Below are 18,359 nucleotides of genomic sequence, written 5' to 3' on the forward strand. Positions count from 1 at the left end.
CAAGGTATTGGGCAGCAGCGGCACTTGCTAATCAGGGTTCCTGATTTCAACTGGCTTTTATATGAAAAGGCTACGGGATGATCCCCCTGTAAGGAAATTTACACAAAAGCCTCAAGACTGCTGCCTTGCACAGCCTGAGGTCACTATGGCAGGACTGAAACACGAAGCGGGTGGGAGAGGAAGACAGAAGAGGAGAGAGTCAGCAAGAGAAAAGGAAAAGAAGATGTCCATTGCAGAAGTTCTACTGGCAATGCAAAATATTGATGGCAAGGGAAAAAATTTGTTCCAGGAAATTCCCGAAGGATTAAAATCTCACTTCAGTGTCACGCCAAGGAAGCAGGTGGGCACTTCCCTCTTTGAACTCGATAAGCAAGACGATAAAAACAGAGACAGAATGGCAGAAGCCTCTTACATCTTCCTCTGCTGCCCCGCCATGCCAAACGTGGGCTTTTGCAAGCTCTATGAAATTATACAAATACTCCAAGTGAAATCAGGTGAACTAAAGGCTTATCATCAGGGTTCTTCCCAAGAAATCTAGCATTTAGCTTCATTTTCAAAGAAGTCTATTCACAATCCTTAGTGATATCAGTATTCAACTATTTGAAACTGATAGAACCAGGAGCAGTCCCTGGGGCCTGACTCCTAAGAGTGAGAAATTGATTATGCTGGTCCTAAAGACCAGCCAGCCTGTCATTTCAGGTTCCTCAAAGCCAGGCAGGTGGCATTTTATTCTTGGGCCTTTGGGCAGAGACAAGATTAGTTAAGAAGAGCATTTGACAGCGCACAGTACCGGGAAGTCGTTAATTGCTTGTATGGACCAACGTCGCCGGGCAGAGCGAGGAGACATCTGTGCGTGAAAACGTTACACCCAGGAGGACGGAAGAAAAACACCGAGAAAATTAAAAGGGAAAAAATATAGAATAAAATGAAAGCTTCCCACACATCTGATGGATTCAAACTACCATAATATACTGCAAACTCTGGCTGGGAACAACTGAAAAACCTGAACCTCAGCACAGCAGTACTTGAAGCCCTCAACCACCCCCCAACCCATCACACTCCACACACAGCTTCAACATCATTGTCCTTTAGTCCGAAACATGTTTCAAGATATTAGGAGGCTGATGTCCATACAGCTCTGATAGAGGAACTACAATGGAGACCTGTGGTTCTCCTATAAGAATTAAGATTGTAAGAAACAGGTAGAGAGCTCTGCTTCCCCTTCAAGAGCACATGTATGTGCGAGAAGATTCTCATTCCTAAACAGGAAGAAGTTCCTCAACAGACTCAACACTGAACTGTTTTTGGTGTGGCTGGGGTCCACTGGGGAGACTGGAGTTTCAATCTTGGGACTCCAGGACCATCCTCAGAGGGGTGCCACGAGGAAACAAGAGCCTGTGGGAAAGGAAGGCTCTTGCTAACAACTCAAGCATCAGTGTGAAACTGGGAGCACAAAACACTGTTTCAGGAAATCAGAAACTATTCTATTAACCAGGACCTCCTCAGTTGTTTACATTAAAGCTATTTTAGTGACATCAACTGAAGCAAATGTAGGAGGCTGCAAATTTTTTTTAATGTTTACAGGGCAATGCCTAATGTTTATCTTAGGTTCTGGGCCTTCTGATTTACTCTAAGAATAAACAGTAATTCATCAGCCATTAATAGATGGTCCAGTTATCAAATGAAAGTTAGTATCTCTCTGTGCTTTCTAACTTCTTATGAAATTTAATGTGTCCTTTTTTTTAAACTTCTCTTACATTTAAAAAAATTGTAAGAGTGAACATTGGAATTCCATCTGGAGAACCTTTGGGTGATAAAACAAGATGACCTAAGTAGGGAAGGTTAAAAACACACAAAAACAAGTGAAATGAATACCAGTCCCCAACAGCTTGAAGAGATTTTTTTTTCTTCAATCTCCAAAATACTCTATAATTCCTTCAATGCTATACTTTAATGGAGTTATATTCCTTTCCTTTATTCTTATTCATTTAAAGCTCTCAGGTGTAGAGATCTAAATAAGAATAAAAGTATGTATGAGATAAAATTTGGGCTAAAAATGAAGACAAGCACAGAAACATTTAGTAAACTGGGATCATTTCCAGGACTAAAGTAATAAAAGTGATATGATTTGACATTTGAAACTAGACACCGAGAATCAGAAAATACTCCTCGAGGGATACAACCATTATCGTTCTCTGTGAGGACAATAAGATGGTCTATGCATGATACTGTGGCATATTTCATACCTTTAATTCCTCCCCTATGCCCCATGTGAATGGGATGGATGTGAACAAGCTTCAAAGGAGAATTTATGAATTTATTTCAGATTCATCACAAAATAACTGCCTGACCAGTTATTACTAACTGATTTTAACTTACTAACTGGAACCACATGAAACCTTTTCTTAAGGTCAAAAAAGCTTAAATATCAGCAGTTTCCTAATAATTACTATACGTCATCCACTAAAATGTGCCTTCCTCCCCCAGGGCTTCTAGAGTTCCTAGAATAGTCTATTTCTTGGCCTGTATGATTGTTAATTCACTGAAATATATACCAATGATTTGCAAACTTTTCTGTACATGTTATACATCAATACAATAGTTTCATATGAAATTATAATAAAACGATTTCTCCCTATTTTATTTGGCCACTGTCTGAAGTATAATTCAGAGACCATTTACTATGTCATCCTGCTGCTGCTGCTGCTGCTGCTGCTGCTGCTAAGTCGCTTCAGTTGTGTGCGACCCCATAGACAGCAGCCACCAGGCTCCCCCGTCCCTGGGATTCTCTAGGCAAGAACACTGGAGTGGGTTGCCATTTCCTTCTCCAATGCATGAAAGTGAAAAGTCAAAGTGAAGTCACTCAGTCGTGTCCGACTCCCAGCGACCCCATGGACTGCAGCCCATCAGGCTCCTCCTTCCATGGGATTTTCCAGGCAAGAATACTGGAGTGGGGTGCCATTGCCTTCTCCACTATGTCATCCTGCTGCTGCTAAGTCGCTTCAGTCATGTCCGACTCTGTGCAACCCCATAGATGGCAGCCGTCCCTGGGATTCTCCAGGCAAGAACACTGGAGTGGGTTGCCATTTCCTTCTCCAATGCAGGAAAGTGAAAGTGAAGTCGCTTAGTCGTGTCCGACTCTTAGCGACCCCATAGACTGAAGCCCACCAGGCTCCTCTGCCCATGGGATTTTCCAGGCAGTCATCCTAGAGGACTACAGTGGCCCATTTTCTGGGGAGAAGTAACACACTGGGAATCAACCCAATCTGAAATGTCACAATCCAGATCCTGTCTGATAAGAGGTAATTAGTTATATATTCCCTCTTCAAAATTACGGCTTTTGTCGTAAAAGAGGTCAGACCATCAAAAACATATAGTAGGCTTTACAAATGCTTCTGCATTAGGAGAGGCCCCTTCTTGGAACTGGAGCTACCTTGATGAAACACAACCTTACACACTATCTCAGGTCAAAAGTGCTGGTCCACCTGTGCTGCCCCCTTTGAACCCAAGCATCAGTGGTGCACGCTGTGATCTGAAAGGGAATTCAGAACTGCCTTTTTGACTAAAAGATCTCCTCAGCCTGGCTCTGACGCTAAAGAAAATCCCCAAACTTATCCAATCGTGAGTTTGTTTGGCTATTACATCAATGATAAAATGCCTTAGTTCCAATCCATTTATTAAAGCATCTCACCAGTTACCTGCTAGCTTGCAGAAAAAGAAAAAAGATTTCTTTGAACGTAAAGCACCCGGGAAGATAAAAGTGTTCTAAGAAGGTCCGTGAACAGTTGTGGGGGTTGGGTTGTGGGGGGAGAGTGGAGAACTCCATCAGTGATGCAAAGAAGGGGACTATGGAGTTGGCCAGAAAGGCAACAAAAAATCATTTTCCCTATTGGACTGAAGGTTTTGCCCAATTCTAGTAATGTCTCAAGGCATCAGTTCCTGCCACTCATTTGTTACATACAACCCTAAGACCCGACCAAATCAGAGACAGCCAACTATCTTGCAAACCAAGAAGGTGAGACACTACACTGCAATTGAAGTGAAGACACCTCTAACACTTGCTGGAAATTGGGGTTTTATTTTAAATAATTCAAAAAACAAAATTTTAATTATAGTCAATCTATCATTTCTCAATTAGCAGGAGAGAACAACAAAGTATTACTAAGGACTGAGTTTGTGAGTAATTCAGTGGTAACCAATTAATACATCATGTCAGCTAAAAGCCGGTTTAAGCCAGACTCAACCTGACAACACAAAAAGTCCTCAGAATCATTCCCACGCTCTGCTGACATTCTCTACACTCTCGTCACCAAAGGTTTCTGACAGCTTAATAGCTACTTTAGGGACAATGAGTTCCTTAAGAAGTCAGGAACAGAAAGAGACAGTTTCAGGTGATTTTTGTATAAAGTGGTCCATTCAAATGGGTACTTCAGTGCAGACTTACTAAAAGTATAAAATCTCTTGGAGGTCAACTTTAAAACTTCCCACAACTATGAAGTTACAAATATATTAGGATACCAAGCCTACTGAAGCATCCTGAAATTTGCTAACAAACATCAGAATACCCAGAAAGACCTGAAGCTACGAGATTCTGAAAGGATGGGAATCAACTTCATGAACGGGCATCACAAAGACAAGGTTAAAGGGAGGGAAGAGTATGGATTATACAACCAGTCACCCACTCTCCCACACCCACATAATTTACAGTAGCTAAAACCAACTCAAAGGAAGAAAGCAATGGTCTTTCTCTACCACACCAAGTATGAAAGGGAAAGACCACAGGGGGATCACTAATTTATTAATAGGTGCTGTGTGTGGTAGGTAGGGAGGCCAAGAACAAGAGTCTAGGAAGGAATAAGTATCAAAGGCCATGGCTCAGCCACTTACCCGCTCCTTGTAGTAGAAGGAGCTGATGGAGACCTGCTCCTTCTCACTGCGCGTGGGGCTCCCACTGTACAAACGGAGGTTCCCAGGGGCCTCTGTGCGGATCTTCATGGGTGCAATCAAGCCAGTGTGATAGGCAGACAAGGCCGAGAGAGATCTGTGGTTGAAAAGGCAAGGTTATCCATACTGGCTTCTTCAATCTTTTCATGGTTCTAAGTGATGCCATTCTTAGCACTTGATGAAATCAGGAGGAAAAGACGGATATAACAGGGTGGGGATGATGGAAACTCCAAAAAGGAGCCAAATAGCAATTTTAGAACTGAAAACTGCTTTATCTGCAGAAGCAGAGAATGTTTCTATGACTATATACACAGAAAAGTCAAAGAAATGAGTAAACTACTTAAACTAGTAAGTGTATTTAAATACAAGGTCAATCTACAATAATCTATAGTATTTCTTTATATCACATTTGGAAAATAAACATTTTTAAAACTGCATTTACAATAGCATCAAAATACATTAAATGCCTAGGGACACACTTAAAGATGTGCATTGAAAATACAAATATTGCTGAGAGAAATTAAAGAAGACTGAAAACAATAGAGAAATACATTGTGTTAACAGACCACAAGATTTCATGTTGTTAAAGTGTTGATTTTCTCCACATTAATCTACAGAATTAATGCAATTTCAAGCAAAACATGAGCAGACTTTTTTTGTAGAAACCAGTAAGCTGATTCCTATTTTTATAGAAATTATACAATCCTATACAAGAATAATAAAGTTAGGGGACTTAACTACCAGATTTGAAGACTTACTATACAAACCTACATTGACACTGTAGTGTTGGCATAAAAGGAGAAAACAACAAATCAAAGAGAAAATACAGTCCAGAAATAGATTCAAAACATATGGTCAATTGATTTTCAACAAAGGTATCAATGCAAATTTGACAAGAGCAAAATGTCTTCCATAAATGGTGCTACATATATGTGTAAAACAACTATCTATCTCTACTGAAGGCAAAAACAAAACAAAACCTTTGACTCCCCCTCAACCTCACATCATACACAAAAATTAATTCGAGATTAATTACAGACCTTATATAAGGAATTTAAATCTATAAATTTTTAAGAGGGAATACACAATATTTCTATGACCTTGGGGTAGGCAGACATTTTTTTTTTAGACAAGACACAGAAGCACCAACCCTAACACTTAAAAAGTGATAAACAATTGCAGTAAAATTAAACGCTGCTAATAAATGAAAATCATTAAAGAGGGAGAAAGACAAGTCACAGACTAGGAGAAAATCAATATATACACCCAGCAAAGGATTTGCAATCAGAATGGATAAAGAACTACCACAAACAGATAATAAGAAACATAATCTAAAAAAACTAGACAAAATACTAGAACAGGCACATCACAAAAGAAGATAACCAAGTGGTCAATTAGCACACGAAAGTTGTTCACCATCATTATGTTGGCTTCCCGGGTGGTTCGGCGGTAAAGAATCCGCCCGCCAATGCAGGAGGTATGGGTTTGATTCCTGGGTTGGGAAGATCCCCTGGAGAAGGATATGGCAACCCACTCTAGTATTCTTGCCTAGAAAATCCATGGACAGAGGAGCCGGGTGGGCTACAGTCCATGGGGTCGTAAAGCATCAGACACAACTTGGCAACTAAACATCAACAAACATCAACAATGAACCATTATGTTATTGAAATCCAAGTCCACGTGCCCGGTGCACAGCAAGATCAAGCAATATCAAAATGTCAGAGTTTGAAACAGAGAAAGATTTGCTGAGGGTCCCGCAAGGAGATGGATGGCTCATCCCTTAAAAGCCCCAAATTCCCCGAGAATTCTTAGTAAAACCCTTTTACAGGAAAAGTGAGGGAGAGGAGGGGTCAGTTGCTGCAAACTTCTTGGTGTTAGATCCTGTGTTCTTGAGGTCAGGTAACGACATTCCTGTAAATCTCTACTGCTGCTGCTGCTGCTGCTGCTGCTAAGTCGCTTCAGTCGTGTCCAACTCTGTGAGACCCCATAGACGGCAGCCCACCAGGCTCCCCCGTCCCTGGGATTCTCCAGGCAAGAACACTGGAGTGGGTTGCCATTTCCTTCTCCAATGCATGAAAGTGAAAAGTCAAAGTGAAGTCGCTCAGTCGTGTCCAACTCTTAGCGACCCCATTGCCTGCAGCCTACCAGGCTCTTCCGTCCATGGGATTTTCCAGGCAAGAGTTCTGGAGTCGGGTGCCATTGCTCTGTTCTGACAAGAAAGATCACAGTCTCTCAGCAAAACTTTTACTCTCTGAGGCCCAGGTCCTGCCTAAGAGGAGGTATATTCAGTTGGTGGCTCCCTCAGGGCCAGGTCCCCAGCTGTCATTGCTGAGGGAGTCAGATGCCCAGGACCCAACAGGCCCTCAGGCTCCTCAGGCCTCCCAAATGGTCGGGGCCAGGTTACACGGACTGTGGCTGACATTAGGTCCCAGAGGCAGGAATGGCGGAGAGGTTCACTGCCACCTCAAGGCCTGGGCGGGAGGCCAGTGGGTGAGCTGAAGGGCTCCAGGGAGAAGACTGGGATCTGCCTCTTACGTCACTCAGCCTGACGACCACCACTCCGCTGACTGTTGGCTGAATGAACCAACTGACACTCCCTCACTGACAGTTGGTCGCTTGGGGGAGGGGCCCATTGCGCACCAACCAATGGCTGAGCAGGACCACCAACAGTCACTCATTGACAGTTGGTCGCTTGGGGGAGGGGCCCACTGCAACCCCAACCAATGGCTGAGCAGGACCACCAACGGTCACTCACTGACAGTTGGTCGCTTGGGGGAGGGGCCCACTGCGCACCAACCAATGGCTGAGCAGGACCACCAACGGTCACCCAGTGACACTTGGTCACTTGGGGGAGGGGCCCAATATGGCACCAACCAACGACTGAGCAGGACCACTAAAGGGCCCACAGGAACCTTCACAAGGTAACCAAGGAGAGGGGTTACAGCTTGCACCAAGGCAGCATATTAAGAGCTGCCACTCTATTACAATTAGTCATTATCATGGAAGCACAAGTTAAAGGTACAATGAAATACTACTACACACCACCACAATGGCTAAAGTTGAAAAGGCTAAAAACACCAAGTTTTCGAGAAGATATGAATAGCCAGAATTCTGAAACACTGCTTGAAGAGTATAAAACGGCACAACCACTAGGAACAGACTTTTTGGCAATTAAACAGGCACGTATCCTATGACCTAGAGATCTCTTGGATAGAGAAATTATTACACATGTACATTAAAAGACTTGTATGTTTAGGTCTACATACAATAAAAATAAAAACTGGAAATAATCCAAATGTCCATCAATAGGAGTATGAATAAACAAATTATATTACTGTCATACAATGGAACTACTGATACACACAATAATGTAGAAATCAATTTTAAAAACATTAAGTTGAGCAAAAGAAGCCAGACATAAAATATTACATGCTGCATGATTCTATATAGATGAAGTTCAAGCACAGGCAAAACTAAACTTCAGTGATGGAAGCAGAAGAGTGGTTTCCTCTAGGTAAAGGGACTAGGGAACTTTTGGGGAGAGGTGAGGGCAATGCTATATATTGATCTGACTGCTGGTCATTAAGGCACAGACTTCACATTTGTGTACCCTAAATTATACCTCAGCAAAAAACTGTTAGGAAAAAACGTTCTAACTGGAACATTTTCCTGCTGACCCAAAGTTCAGATACAGATATTTGTAGTTTCCCTTTAAGAGCAGGTGATTGTTTTCTAGTCCAACCTTTGGAATAACGAACCTGGTGTCATGAAGGGGCTTCTCTGGCATTTAACTCTCAGTTCTTGTGGGGCCAATTTCTCATCTGCCTGAGTTACTGCAGAGACAGGCAAATTCCCAGGATAGCAGTAGCATCTGCTCATGAACTTTCTTGTTAGCTTAGCTACTAATTATTAAGTTTGCTAATTATATCATATACAATATAACCAGGTGTTTGTAGCAAGAGTGTTTCCAAATTATTCTGGCCATCAGACTGCAGAATCAAAAGACTTAGGCATAATATTTAAGTTAAAAAACCACTAGTATGGGGGTGGTTGTAAATGCATGGGGTCAGGGGTATGTGTTCTCTACATTCAACTTTGCTATGAACCTAAAACTGCTCTAAAAGATAAAGTGTATTAATTAAGAAAAAAATTTACAATATGATACAGTCATTCAACTCTGAAGTACATATCTAAGAAAAATGAAAAAATACATATCCACACAAAAATCTCTACAGAATGTTCATAGTAGCATTATCTGTAATGGTCAAACAGTGGAAATAATGCCAATGTCTGCTGACTGGTCTGAGTGAATAAATAAAATATGGTATATACACATGTGATGGAATATTATTTGGCAATAAAAAGAAATAACTGATACAGGCTACAACATGTATGATCCTTAAAAATACACTAAGTGAAAAGAGTCAGTAACAAAGGAACACATATATAATGCCATATATATGAACCGTCCAGAATTAGGCAAATTTATAGAGAGAAAAGGAGAAGGCAATGGCACCCCACTCCAGTACTCTTGCCTGGAAAATCCCATGGATGGAGGAGCCTGGTGGGCTGCAGTCCATGGGGTCGCTAAGAGTCGGACACGACTGAGCAACTTCACTTTGACTTTTCACTTTCATGCATTGGAGAAGGAAATGGCAACCCACTCCAGTGTTCTTGCCTGGAGAATCCCAGGGACAGCGGGGCCTGGTGGGCTGCCGTCTATGGGGTCGCACAGAGTCGGACACGACTGACGCGAATTAGCAGCAGCATAGAGAGAAAGTAGATAAGTGTTTGCCCGGGGCTAGAGGAATGGGGGACTTGGGAACTAGGGTGACCCCCTAAGGAATTCAAAGTTTCTTTCTGGTATAATGACAAGATTATAGACTGATTTTAGGGATGGCTGGCTGCACATCCACTACACATGTGTGGTAATGTTAGGAATGATCAATTAGTTTTGAAAGAAAAATGTGAAAGTGTTAGTTGCTCAGTCATGTACAATTCTTTGTGACCCAATAGACTATATCCACCAGGCTCCTCTGTCCACAGAATTCTCCAAGCAAGAATACTGGAGTGAGTAACCATTCATTCCCTTCTTCAGGGGATCTTCCCAACCCAGGGATTGACCCGGGTCTCCTGCATTGCAGGCAGATTCTTTACCATCTGAGCCACCAGACGGTACACTTTACCCTATTAGTGTTATGGGACTATAAATAATCTCTTTTGCTATTTTTGTAGTTTTATTTAACGTTCAGATAATACTTTATCTGATAATACGGGGACAGCACATTAAAACAACATTTGCCTTGTTTTGACAAACACACTTTTATCAGCTTTTATCAACCAATTCCTCCCAGTAGTAACTTAATAGTAGAAATCTCAGCTTAGGTGCATTTTAATGAACCTTAATCTTTTGGGAATAAATTTTATAATGAGCACTTGCTTATAACTAACACAAACTGTCGAAAAGCAAATTCCCACATGTCTGCTCACTTCTGGCCCATGAATGTAGCTTATGCCTGCATCTCCCACTCACCTCGGAGTAGGCTCGGTAGGAGAGACTGCTCGGTGCATCGTCATGGGCCTTGTGAAATACACCAGATACCCTGTCAAAGGAGACATCACAGATGGTCACTGAGCTGCTCATGGGAAATCCTAAGACAGTACTGGTTAATCTTTTTTCTACTTCAACACACTTGAAGGATACGACGTAGTATTTTAAGTTGCACGGGCTCACGACTGCAGCCGTACTTAAGACAAAGATCAGGAACTCCAGGATCGGGGCTTTCCTAGTGGTCCGGTGGTTAGAATCTGCCTTCCAACGCAGGGGGTGTGGGTGGCTGGGGAACTAAGATCCCACATGCCTTGGGGCAACTAAGCCCAGGCACCACAACCAGAGCACCAGTGTGCTGCAATGAAAACCCAGTGCAGTGCCCCCCACCCCAAAAGAATCTCTAGGATCCAGGAGAGACAAGGATGTATGTGGTTTGGAAAAGTCTTCACAGGTGCTTTATATTTCCTACATACATTCTCAGTATTCTGAGACAAGACTCAAATTCACACTCATCAGAGTGAAAAAAGTTAAGAGCATAATTCTGCTAAACATTCTTAGAACATGTCTGCAAATGCCAATCCAGCTCAGATAACACTATGACGGAAATCTTTTGAGTTCTCAGGAAATTAAGAAAAATTTTCTGATGGAAATTCTTATATAGACATTCTTTCTCTCAAAATCTAGAATCAGAGAAACAAAACAGACCTACCTGCCCCACAGAACCTGGCCCCTGACGTCCTGGGAAAGGGAATATTGGCATCCTGGTAGGACCCATAGGCGGTGGTCACCCGGGCGAACGTTGGTAGGGGCGGCGTAACGGAGTTCGGGAGCGCGAAGGGGTTGCTGGAAGCACTGTCTTCTTGGTTCTGAAATTTTAAAGTCAAAGAGACTAAAACCCATAATCGGTCTTCAAGATGAATTACAAAATAGGATGCATTATTACAAGATCAGGGAGCCCAGGACTTTAGGAAGGAGAAAGGAAACAAAAGCCCCAGGCAGAGGTAGGTAACAAGGATCCCACCACAAAAGACTCCAGGCAGGAGACGAGCTGGCGCAGGCAGGGCTCCAAACAGCTCTGGTTGCGTTTCACTTTTTGCAGGGAAGTGTCTTTCAGGATCTAGAAAAGAAACAAAACACAGTCAAGAAGAGCAACATTCTTCCTCTTGATTTGCTTTTATTGTGAGAAGCACTGGAAGCAGCGACGATGCTCGGTGACCAGAGTGTGGCTGTGTCTGAGGCTGCCAACACAACACGCTGCTTTCCACCTGTCCAAGAGGCTCAGAGAGAAGACTCCTTTGTGAGTGCTCTTCCAGAAGCCCTTTCCTTTGCCAGGGCACGAACACATGCTGGCTTTGAGATGGCACATTTCTTGTATTAGAATGACCATTCTTCCTTAATAGTGAATTCTATTCCTTGGCTCTCCCCCAGTCCCACCCTCCTCCATGAGAAATCTCAGTACCACTTAGAAGTAACATCCTCCAGTCTGAACTGAAAATGGTTCAAAGTGATACATACATGACAGAGGGAATAGATTCCATCTTTTTTGTTTTATTTTGGCTGCGCTTACAGCTTGTGGGATTTAGTTCTCCAAGCAGGGACTGAACCCAAGCCCTTGGCAGTGATAGCATGGAGTCCTAACCATTCGATTGCCAGCGAATTCCCAGATGTCACTTCAGTGAAAATTAGAAAGTACCTTTTTTTTGATCCTTTAAAAATATAAAATCTGACATTTTAAAGTACGTGCTATAGGTATCGGAGAATACAATGGCAACCCACTCCAGTGTTCTTGCCTGGAGAATCCCAGGGATGGGGAAGCCTGGTGGGCTGCTGTCTATGGGGTTGCACAGAATCGGACACGACTGAAGCGACTTAGCAGCAGCAGCAGCTATAGGTATAAATTGACACACACATACTGAAGATAGGCATGTAAATTTGGACCTGGGCTGTCTAACACGATGTCATTACCCACATGGGGCTACTAAGCACACGAAGTGTGCTTGGCCAGTCTGGATCAAGATGTGTCGTAAACACAAAACTTACACCAAAAGTTGCAGACTTAGTATAAGAAAGGAAGAAAAAAAAGAAAGCTATTTCAATAATTCTTATATTGCTTACATGTTGATATGATGACACTTTGGATATACTAGATTAAATAAAAATATTATTGAAATTAATTTACCTATTACTTTTTTTTAGGATGGCTACTAGAAAATTGAAAATTACATGCAGTCTACATTTCATTTCTATTGGATACCACTGGACTAGACCTTTAAAACACTTCCTTATCCTATCATTTTATACCAATAGAAAAATCTCTTTTTTATATGTTCAAATGAGTAACAAACTGTTCAGATTACAAGGACAAGATGTCAAATATCACAAAACCTGAGTAATTAGCATTTCAGAGACTCTTGCTGCTGCTGCTGCTGCTAAGTCACTTCAGTCATGTCCGACTCTGTGCGACCCCATAGACGGCAGCCCACCAGGCTCCCCCATCCCTGGGAGTCTCCAGGCAAGAATACTAGAGTGGGTTGCCATTTCCTTCTCCAGTGCATGGAAGTGAAAAGTGAAAGTGAAGTCGCTCAGTCGTGTCCGACTCTCAGAGACCCCATGGACTGCAGCCTACCAGGCTCCTCCATCCATGGGATTTTCCAGGCAGAAGCACTGGAGTGGGGTGCCATTGCCTTCTCCGTTCAGAGACTCTTACGAAGCTTAAAAAGTTTCCTGGTTACCTATCATACCCCAAGAAGATGGAACAATCAAGTGACTATAATACAAACCAGGCAAAAAAGGAACAGCAATCAGGTCAAGCTGGTGTCATTAGGACATTTTCACTGATTTCACATATGATGCTGCTCAGATCGAAGAAGGTATATCATCCTAGCTTGAGGAGCATTTTTATGAGGATTCCACCTGATCAGCTCTGTGTGAACTGACACAGAAGTAATCAAGTTTCCGAACCTATCCAGGTCAAGATGAAACGCCAGGCTGTTAGTGGAATCACATGGACTGAAACTGTCCACCCTGGCCAGGCACCATAGTAACCATTTGCATGAGCTGTTTTATGACAGGAGGTCCTGGTAAGGAACACAGAACTAATAAGCCACCGGCAACCAGAAGAGTGCAGGAAAGGTCAAAAGGAGACACCACGTGTCCGACCACCTCCCAGAATCTTTTTTCACTGCATCCATCTTGGCTAAACAAGGCGTGCACCACCAGGAAGGACTCTGAGTCAGAATGATTGGCTAAAGACAACCCAGAAACGAATCCCATCACCATAAAACCAAGACTACAAGTCATGTGGCAGAGGAGTTCTCCTGGGTTCCCTTACCCTTCTGCTCTCTGCCTGGGCGCGCCTTCCCAATAAAATCTTTTGCTTTGTCAGCACGTGTCTCCTCGGACAATTCATTTCCAAGTGTTAGACAAGAGACCAGTTTCGGGCCCTGGAAGGGGTCCCCCTACTGCAACAAGGCTATTACCCTTCATTCAGGCACCACAGTCATATCATACACCCCACTTAACTTGTCCCAACTTGTCCAGCAAGCCAGCCTCACTCTAAATGACATCTCCTCTTATGGAACAGATTTTTTTAATGACCTGAAATACTTTTTTTCTGATTAGAAATTATCTTGTAGGTTCAGAATATATTTTGCCTATAGTTTCCAAATAAACAAAGTCGTATTGTATTAAGCTGGGATCTCATAGCTTTAATGAGATCTGTGAGCAGATTATATGCAATTACAAAACTGCCTATTATTTACATGCACTATTTCTAAAGTTACATGCAACATCTGTGCTAGTTTTTCTGCAAAAGGGTCTATGATTTTCATTAGACTTTCAAAGGGGAGGTAGGTCCATGACCCAAAGAGATTAAGAAACAACACTGGGGATTTTCTACACAAAAAGAATACAACTGTTAACACTGACATGAGGAAAGACAGATGACGTCCAAATCTTAACAAAGGTGTTTTCATTCAACTTTACTACTCGACTCAGACCCAGGGGGCATCAAGGAGAACTCGCACACACAGAGGCCCACCTTGAGCAGCTTCGCTTTCATGGTGGACGTGATGGTGGTGGGGTTGATGAACTGGAAGGAGGGGGCCGCGTGGTTTGGGTACTGTGCGGGGAACTTCACCAGCATCTTGACGCGGTGACTGCTGCAGTGCACGGACACTGTGCAGCTCCTGTCTGCTGCGTCCATCTGCGGGCGACAAATCAAGAGCTGCTTTAGAAGGGAACTGCAAAGGGTCTTCAGAGGCAAACAGGTTTAAGTAAAGTAACGGAATGCTCTAGGTTGCTGGTAACAGAGTCAAGGGTGAGAGTCTCCCAAGACAAATAATAGCGAAGATGTGGACAACTCATTTTCAAAATGGATTTTTAATTTTAGCACTGATTTAATAAGCTCAAAGTGTTTTGACTTAGAAAAGCTTTATCTCGAAGCTGTGAGATAGGCTGAAACTTGTTATATTTATTTTGAGATGGGAAAACAAAGCATGTTAAAAACCTGACTCAAGTTAAAAGCACTCCTGGGAAAATCCATAGAGACTGAAAAAAGATGAGTGTCTATCAGGCAGGTGCTGGGGAGAACGGAAACAGGAAGATGCTGCTAAGGGATGTAGGATTTCTTTGGCGATGATGAAAGATGCTCTGAAAGCAGTGGTGATGATTTGTAAATCATGGGTTTGTAAATGTACTAAGAACCACTAAATTACACACTTTAAAAGGGGGGATTGTGTGGTATGTGATTTTATTCTGTTTTATTTTATATTCTTTTATGGCTGTGCGTCGAAGCACGTGGGATCTTCGTTCCCCAACCGGGGATCGAACCTGTGCCCATCACGGCAGAAGCACGGAGTCTTAACCACTGGACCACCAGGGAAGTACCTTCCAGTGATTTTATTTTATTTTTTTTCCTTCCAGTGATTTTAAAAAAGCAGTCCTGGGAAAGTGATCTTGGACTAGATCACTGGGCAGTCCAACTGTTCTCAGCTGGGACAGAGGGAACAGAAACTGAGCTGACAGAGATAACCAATCCAGCAGAGAGGCCATTATCTCTTTCAATTTCTTGTAGCGCCAACTAGAGACGGCAGCTGGGGGACAGTGAAAAGAGCCACACGTGTGGGGAACCTGGAGACTGGGATTCAAACACCTGCTCACCTCGCACAGGTTACTTCATTTCTTAGTGTCCCTGTTTCCTCGTTCGTAAAGCGGGGATAAGACCACTTACTTCAGAGCTGTTTTAAAGGCCAAAGGAGACAACTAAGCGCGCAGACCCAGGCCTACTGTTAATGGAGTCTGGGCAAAAGCAAAGCCAATCAAGTTTAAACCTCCTTCACAGAGACTCAGTTCTCTGAAGCCAAGTGTTTCAATACCCGCCCTAAAGGAAAAATGTAAATAAACCTCTCCAAGTTAAATGAACAAAGAGGCTGGGTCACCTCCTTACTATGAATCTAAACCACCAAGGAAATAACCACCTGATAAGGCAAGCACAAAGAACCTGGGAGAATAAGGTTGGCTTCCAAACTCAGCCCTGCCATTAACTTCACCAGCAGCCTCCGCCAAAACACCAAACCGTCCCAGATCTGAGCACCTTCACATAGGGTCAAATGAAGTGTCGGAGCATCTAAGGAGATTTTAAGACATACGAGCATCCGTTTATCCCTTAGTTCATCTTATGATAGCGCAATAGCGTGAAGGGGAAAAAAACTTGTAAACATTTCTTTCTTTAGAATAGATGGGAATGGCTTCCCTGGTGGAGCAAGCGGTAAAGAATCCACCTGCCAATGCAGCAGACGCAAGAGACAGGGGTTCGATCCCTGGGTTGGGAAGATCCCCTGGACTAGGAAATGGCAACCCACTCCAGTATTCTTGCCTGGAAAATTCCATGGACAGAGAAGTCTGGTGAGCTACAGTCCATGGGGTTGCTAAGAGTCGGACACAACTGAACAACTAACAGTCGTTAGTTAACAGTTAATTATTTCTTTACAAAACCGAAACAAGAAAGCAAGGACAGAGACTGCCCTGTTAAAGCAGAAAAGCAATTTGCTAGCCCAAATCATGGCTGAAATAGTCCCCTCGGCCACCAACCACAAGCGAGAGACAGAAAACCTGAGCACCTCCACATTCACATTGCGGATCTGCACGTTGATCAGAGAGAACTCCTGCTGCAGAGTCTGAGGCAGGCCCAGCTGCTCTGATTTCTTCTCCTCCAGGAGACTGCTTGGGGGGTCTTCCTTTAAGACTAGCAGGAGAGACAGGGTCACTTGTTGGAAAACATTTCCGAAATGGATTCAGAGAGCAGTTCTGGGGTATCTACCACAATTCAGAGATGCAGAGAGGGGCACCATACCTAGAACATCAGTGTGACCAATTACCTTCTTCCTCCCCATGGCTGGAGTTGTGCTGGTGATCGGTGTCCTGGGTGTGAAGGATCTTCTCTGGTTCCGGAAGAAGGGCAATGCTTTCAATGAACTCATCAACACCATCTAAGATGTCATTTGCACAAAGCTGCAACAGAGGGGAGAGGATCTGGGTCTAGAGAAGTCAGTGGAAAGGATCGTCATGTTTGGCTAAGTTCTGACTCCAAAAATGGAAATCACAAAGGAGAGAAATGTCAGCCCCAAACCAATACAATCAAAATGGGTTTTGCCCATACCCTACTCTCCCTGGTTAAACACACAGGAAAATAGACTATTATTCTACCCCAGAAAATGTTTTATCAGGCTCATAGTTTTTGAAAATCTCAGAAAACCTTTTAAACTTCAAGCCTTGATGGAATTATCAAGCCAGCCAAGAGCAAAAATATAACCTAAAAGCATTTGGAGCATATGGTACTTTCTGGAGGAAAAAAATTTAAACAGCAGTAAGATGATGATGTTTGACCAAAATGCTCAAGAGTGACTTGGTACTAAGCAGTTTAGCAAATCTGTCTCGGCAAGAGCACTGTGTAGGATGCAATATAAGTGAGACATCATTCCCACCTTCAAGGAACTTTGCCACTGGAAGAGAAGACAGAACCCCATAACGGGGCAGAGCAAAGTGAGGGCCACGAAAGCAGTTTACACCTGGGACCATGGTGTTTCATGTAAGCACAGATACAATTTATGGGGCACAAACTGGAAAGGGCTTCACATAACAGGTGTTGCTGATGAATGTGGAGGACTCTGCCCTGTGCCAGGGTAGATTTCCTAGCCCATTTGTGAGAGAAACAAACAATGCCCCCAAGCCACCTTCTCAGTACTCCAACCCACACTATCTTAGACCAGGCCAAGAGGAAAAAAAGACATTCAGAGGCTTTGCATCCTTGAAGTTCTGATACTGAAGCTGGCTCCTGAAGACCTCAAAGCCTCAGTGTAGCAAACCCAAGCCACTTGGCCAACCAACCAGTACATATTAAACATCTATCCGGTATCCTCTAACTTCTGCAACTACCAAATCTTTTAAGTTTCTGGCATATCCCGTTAACGTTCTTCCACAACAACACTGAATACATACCCTTTGCATCTGGGAATCCACTCGCCACATTCTCAAGGTCTGATCCCGGGACCACGTAACCAGTTGGTAGTCCTTGGACCCTGGAAATCACCAGATAAGAATCCTGATGTTTTCCTGGATTCAACATCAAATTTGTTACAGGTTGAAATGGAGGGAGATTCACTCATTCATTCATTTGTCCATTTAACAAATATTTATGGAACACCTCCTATACGCCAGGCACTGTTCTAAGTACTAGGACTACAATATGAATCAAGAATCTCTGTCTTTACAGATCTCACATTCAAATGGTGGAAACAGACCAATACCGGCCAATAGCATGGCCGGTAGTGATAGAGTTGTTAAAAAAACACTGTGGGGTAACTGG

General features: G+C 43.1%; 1 protein-coding gene across 16 annotated transcripts in view; it reads right to left on the bottom strand.

Annotated features, from left to right (window-relative positions):
- The window catches only part of WDR59 (WD repeat domain 59), an 84,129-nt gene that overhangs the window by 19,954 nt on the left and 45,816 nt on the right, over positions 1-18,359 (bottom strand). For 9 of the 16 annotated variants that reach the window (XM_086349882.1, XM_086349889.1, XM_086349880.1 and 6 more), the window contains 8 exons: positions 17,993-18,072; positions 16,873-17,005; positions 16,615-16,739; positions 14,535-14,699; positions 11,517-11,612; positions 11,205-11,361; positions 10,478-10,547; positions 4,888-5,041 (listed from right to left, as the gene is read on the bottom strand). In XM_086349882.1, the coding sequence (XP_086206008.1) occupies positions 4,888-5,041; positions 10,478-10,547; positions 11,205-11,361; positions 11,517-11,612; positions 14,535-14,699; positions 16,615-16,739; positions 16,873-17,005; positions 17,993-18,072 (980 nt within the window). Of the gene's footprint in view, positions 1-790; positions 848-4,887; positions 5,042-10,477; positions 10,548-11,204; positions 11,362-11,516; positions 11,613-14,534; positions 14,700-16,614; positions 16,740-16,872; positions 17,006-17,992; positions 18,073-18,359 lie in introns of all 16 variants that reach the window. The other 7 variants (XM_086349879.1, XM_086349885.1, XM_086349877.1 and 4 more) reach the window with 1 other exon arrangement.

This window comes from Bos grunniens, chromosome 18, assembly GCF_055505025.1.
Source record: "Bos grunniens cultivar Pamir isolate PY7600 chromosome 18, Bosgru_T2T1.0, whole genome shotgun sequence".
NCBI lineage: Eukaryota > Metazoa > Chordata > Mammalia > Artiodactyla > Bovidae > Bos > Bos grunniens.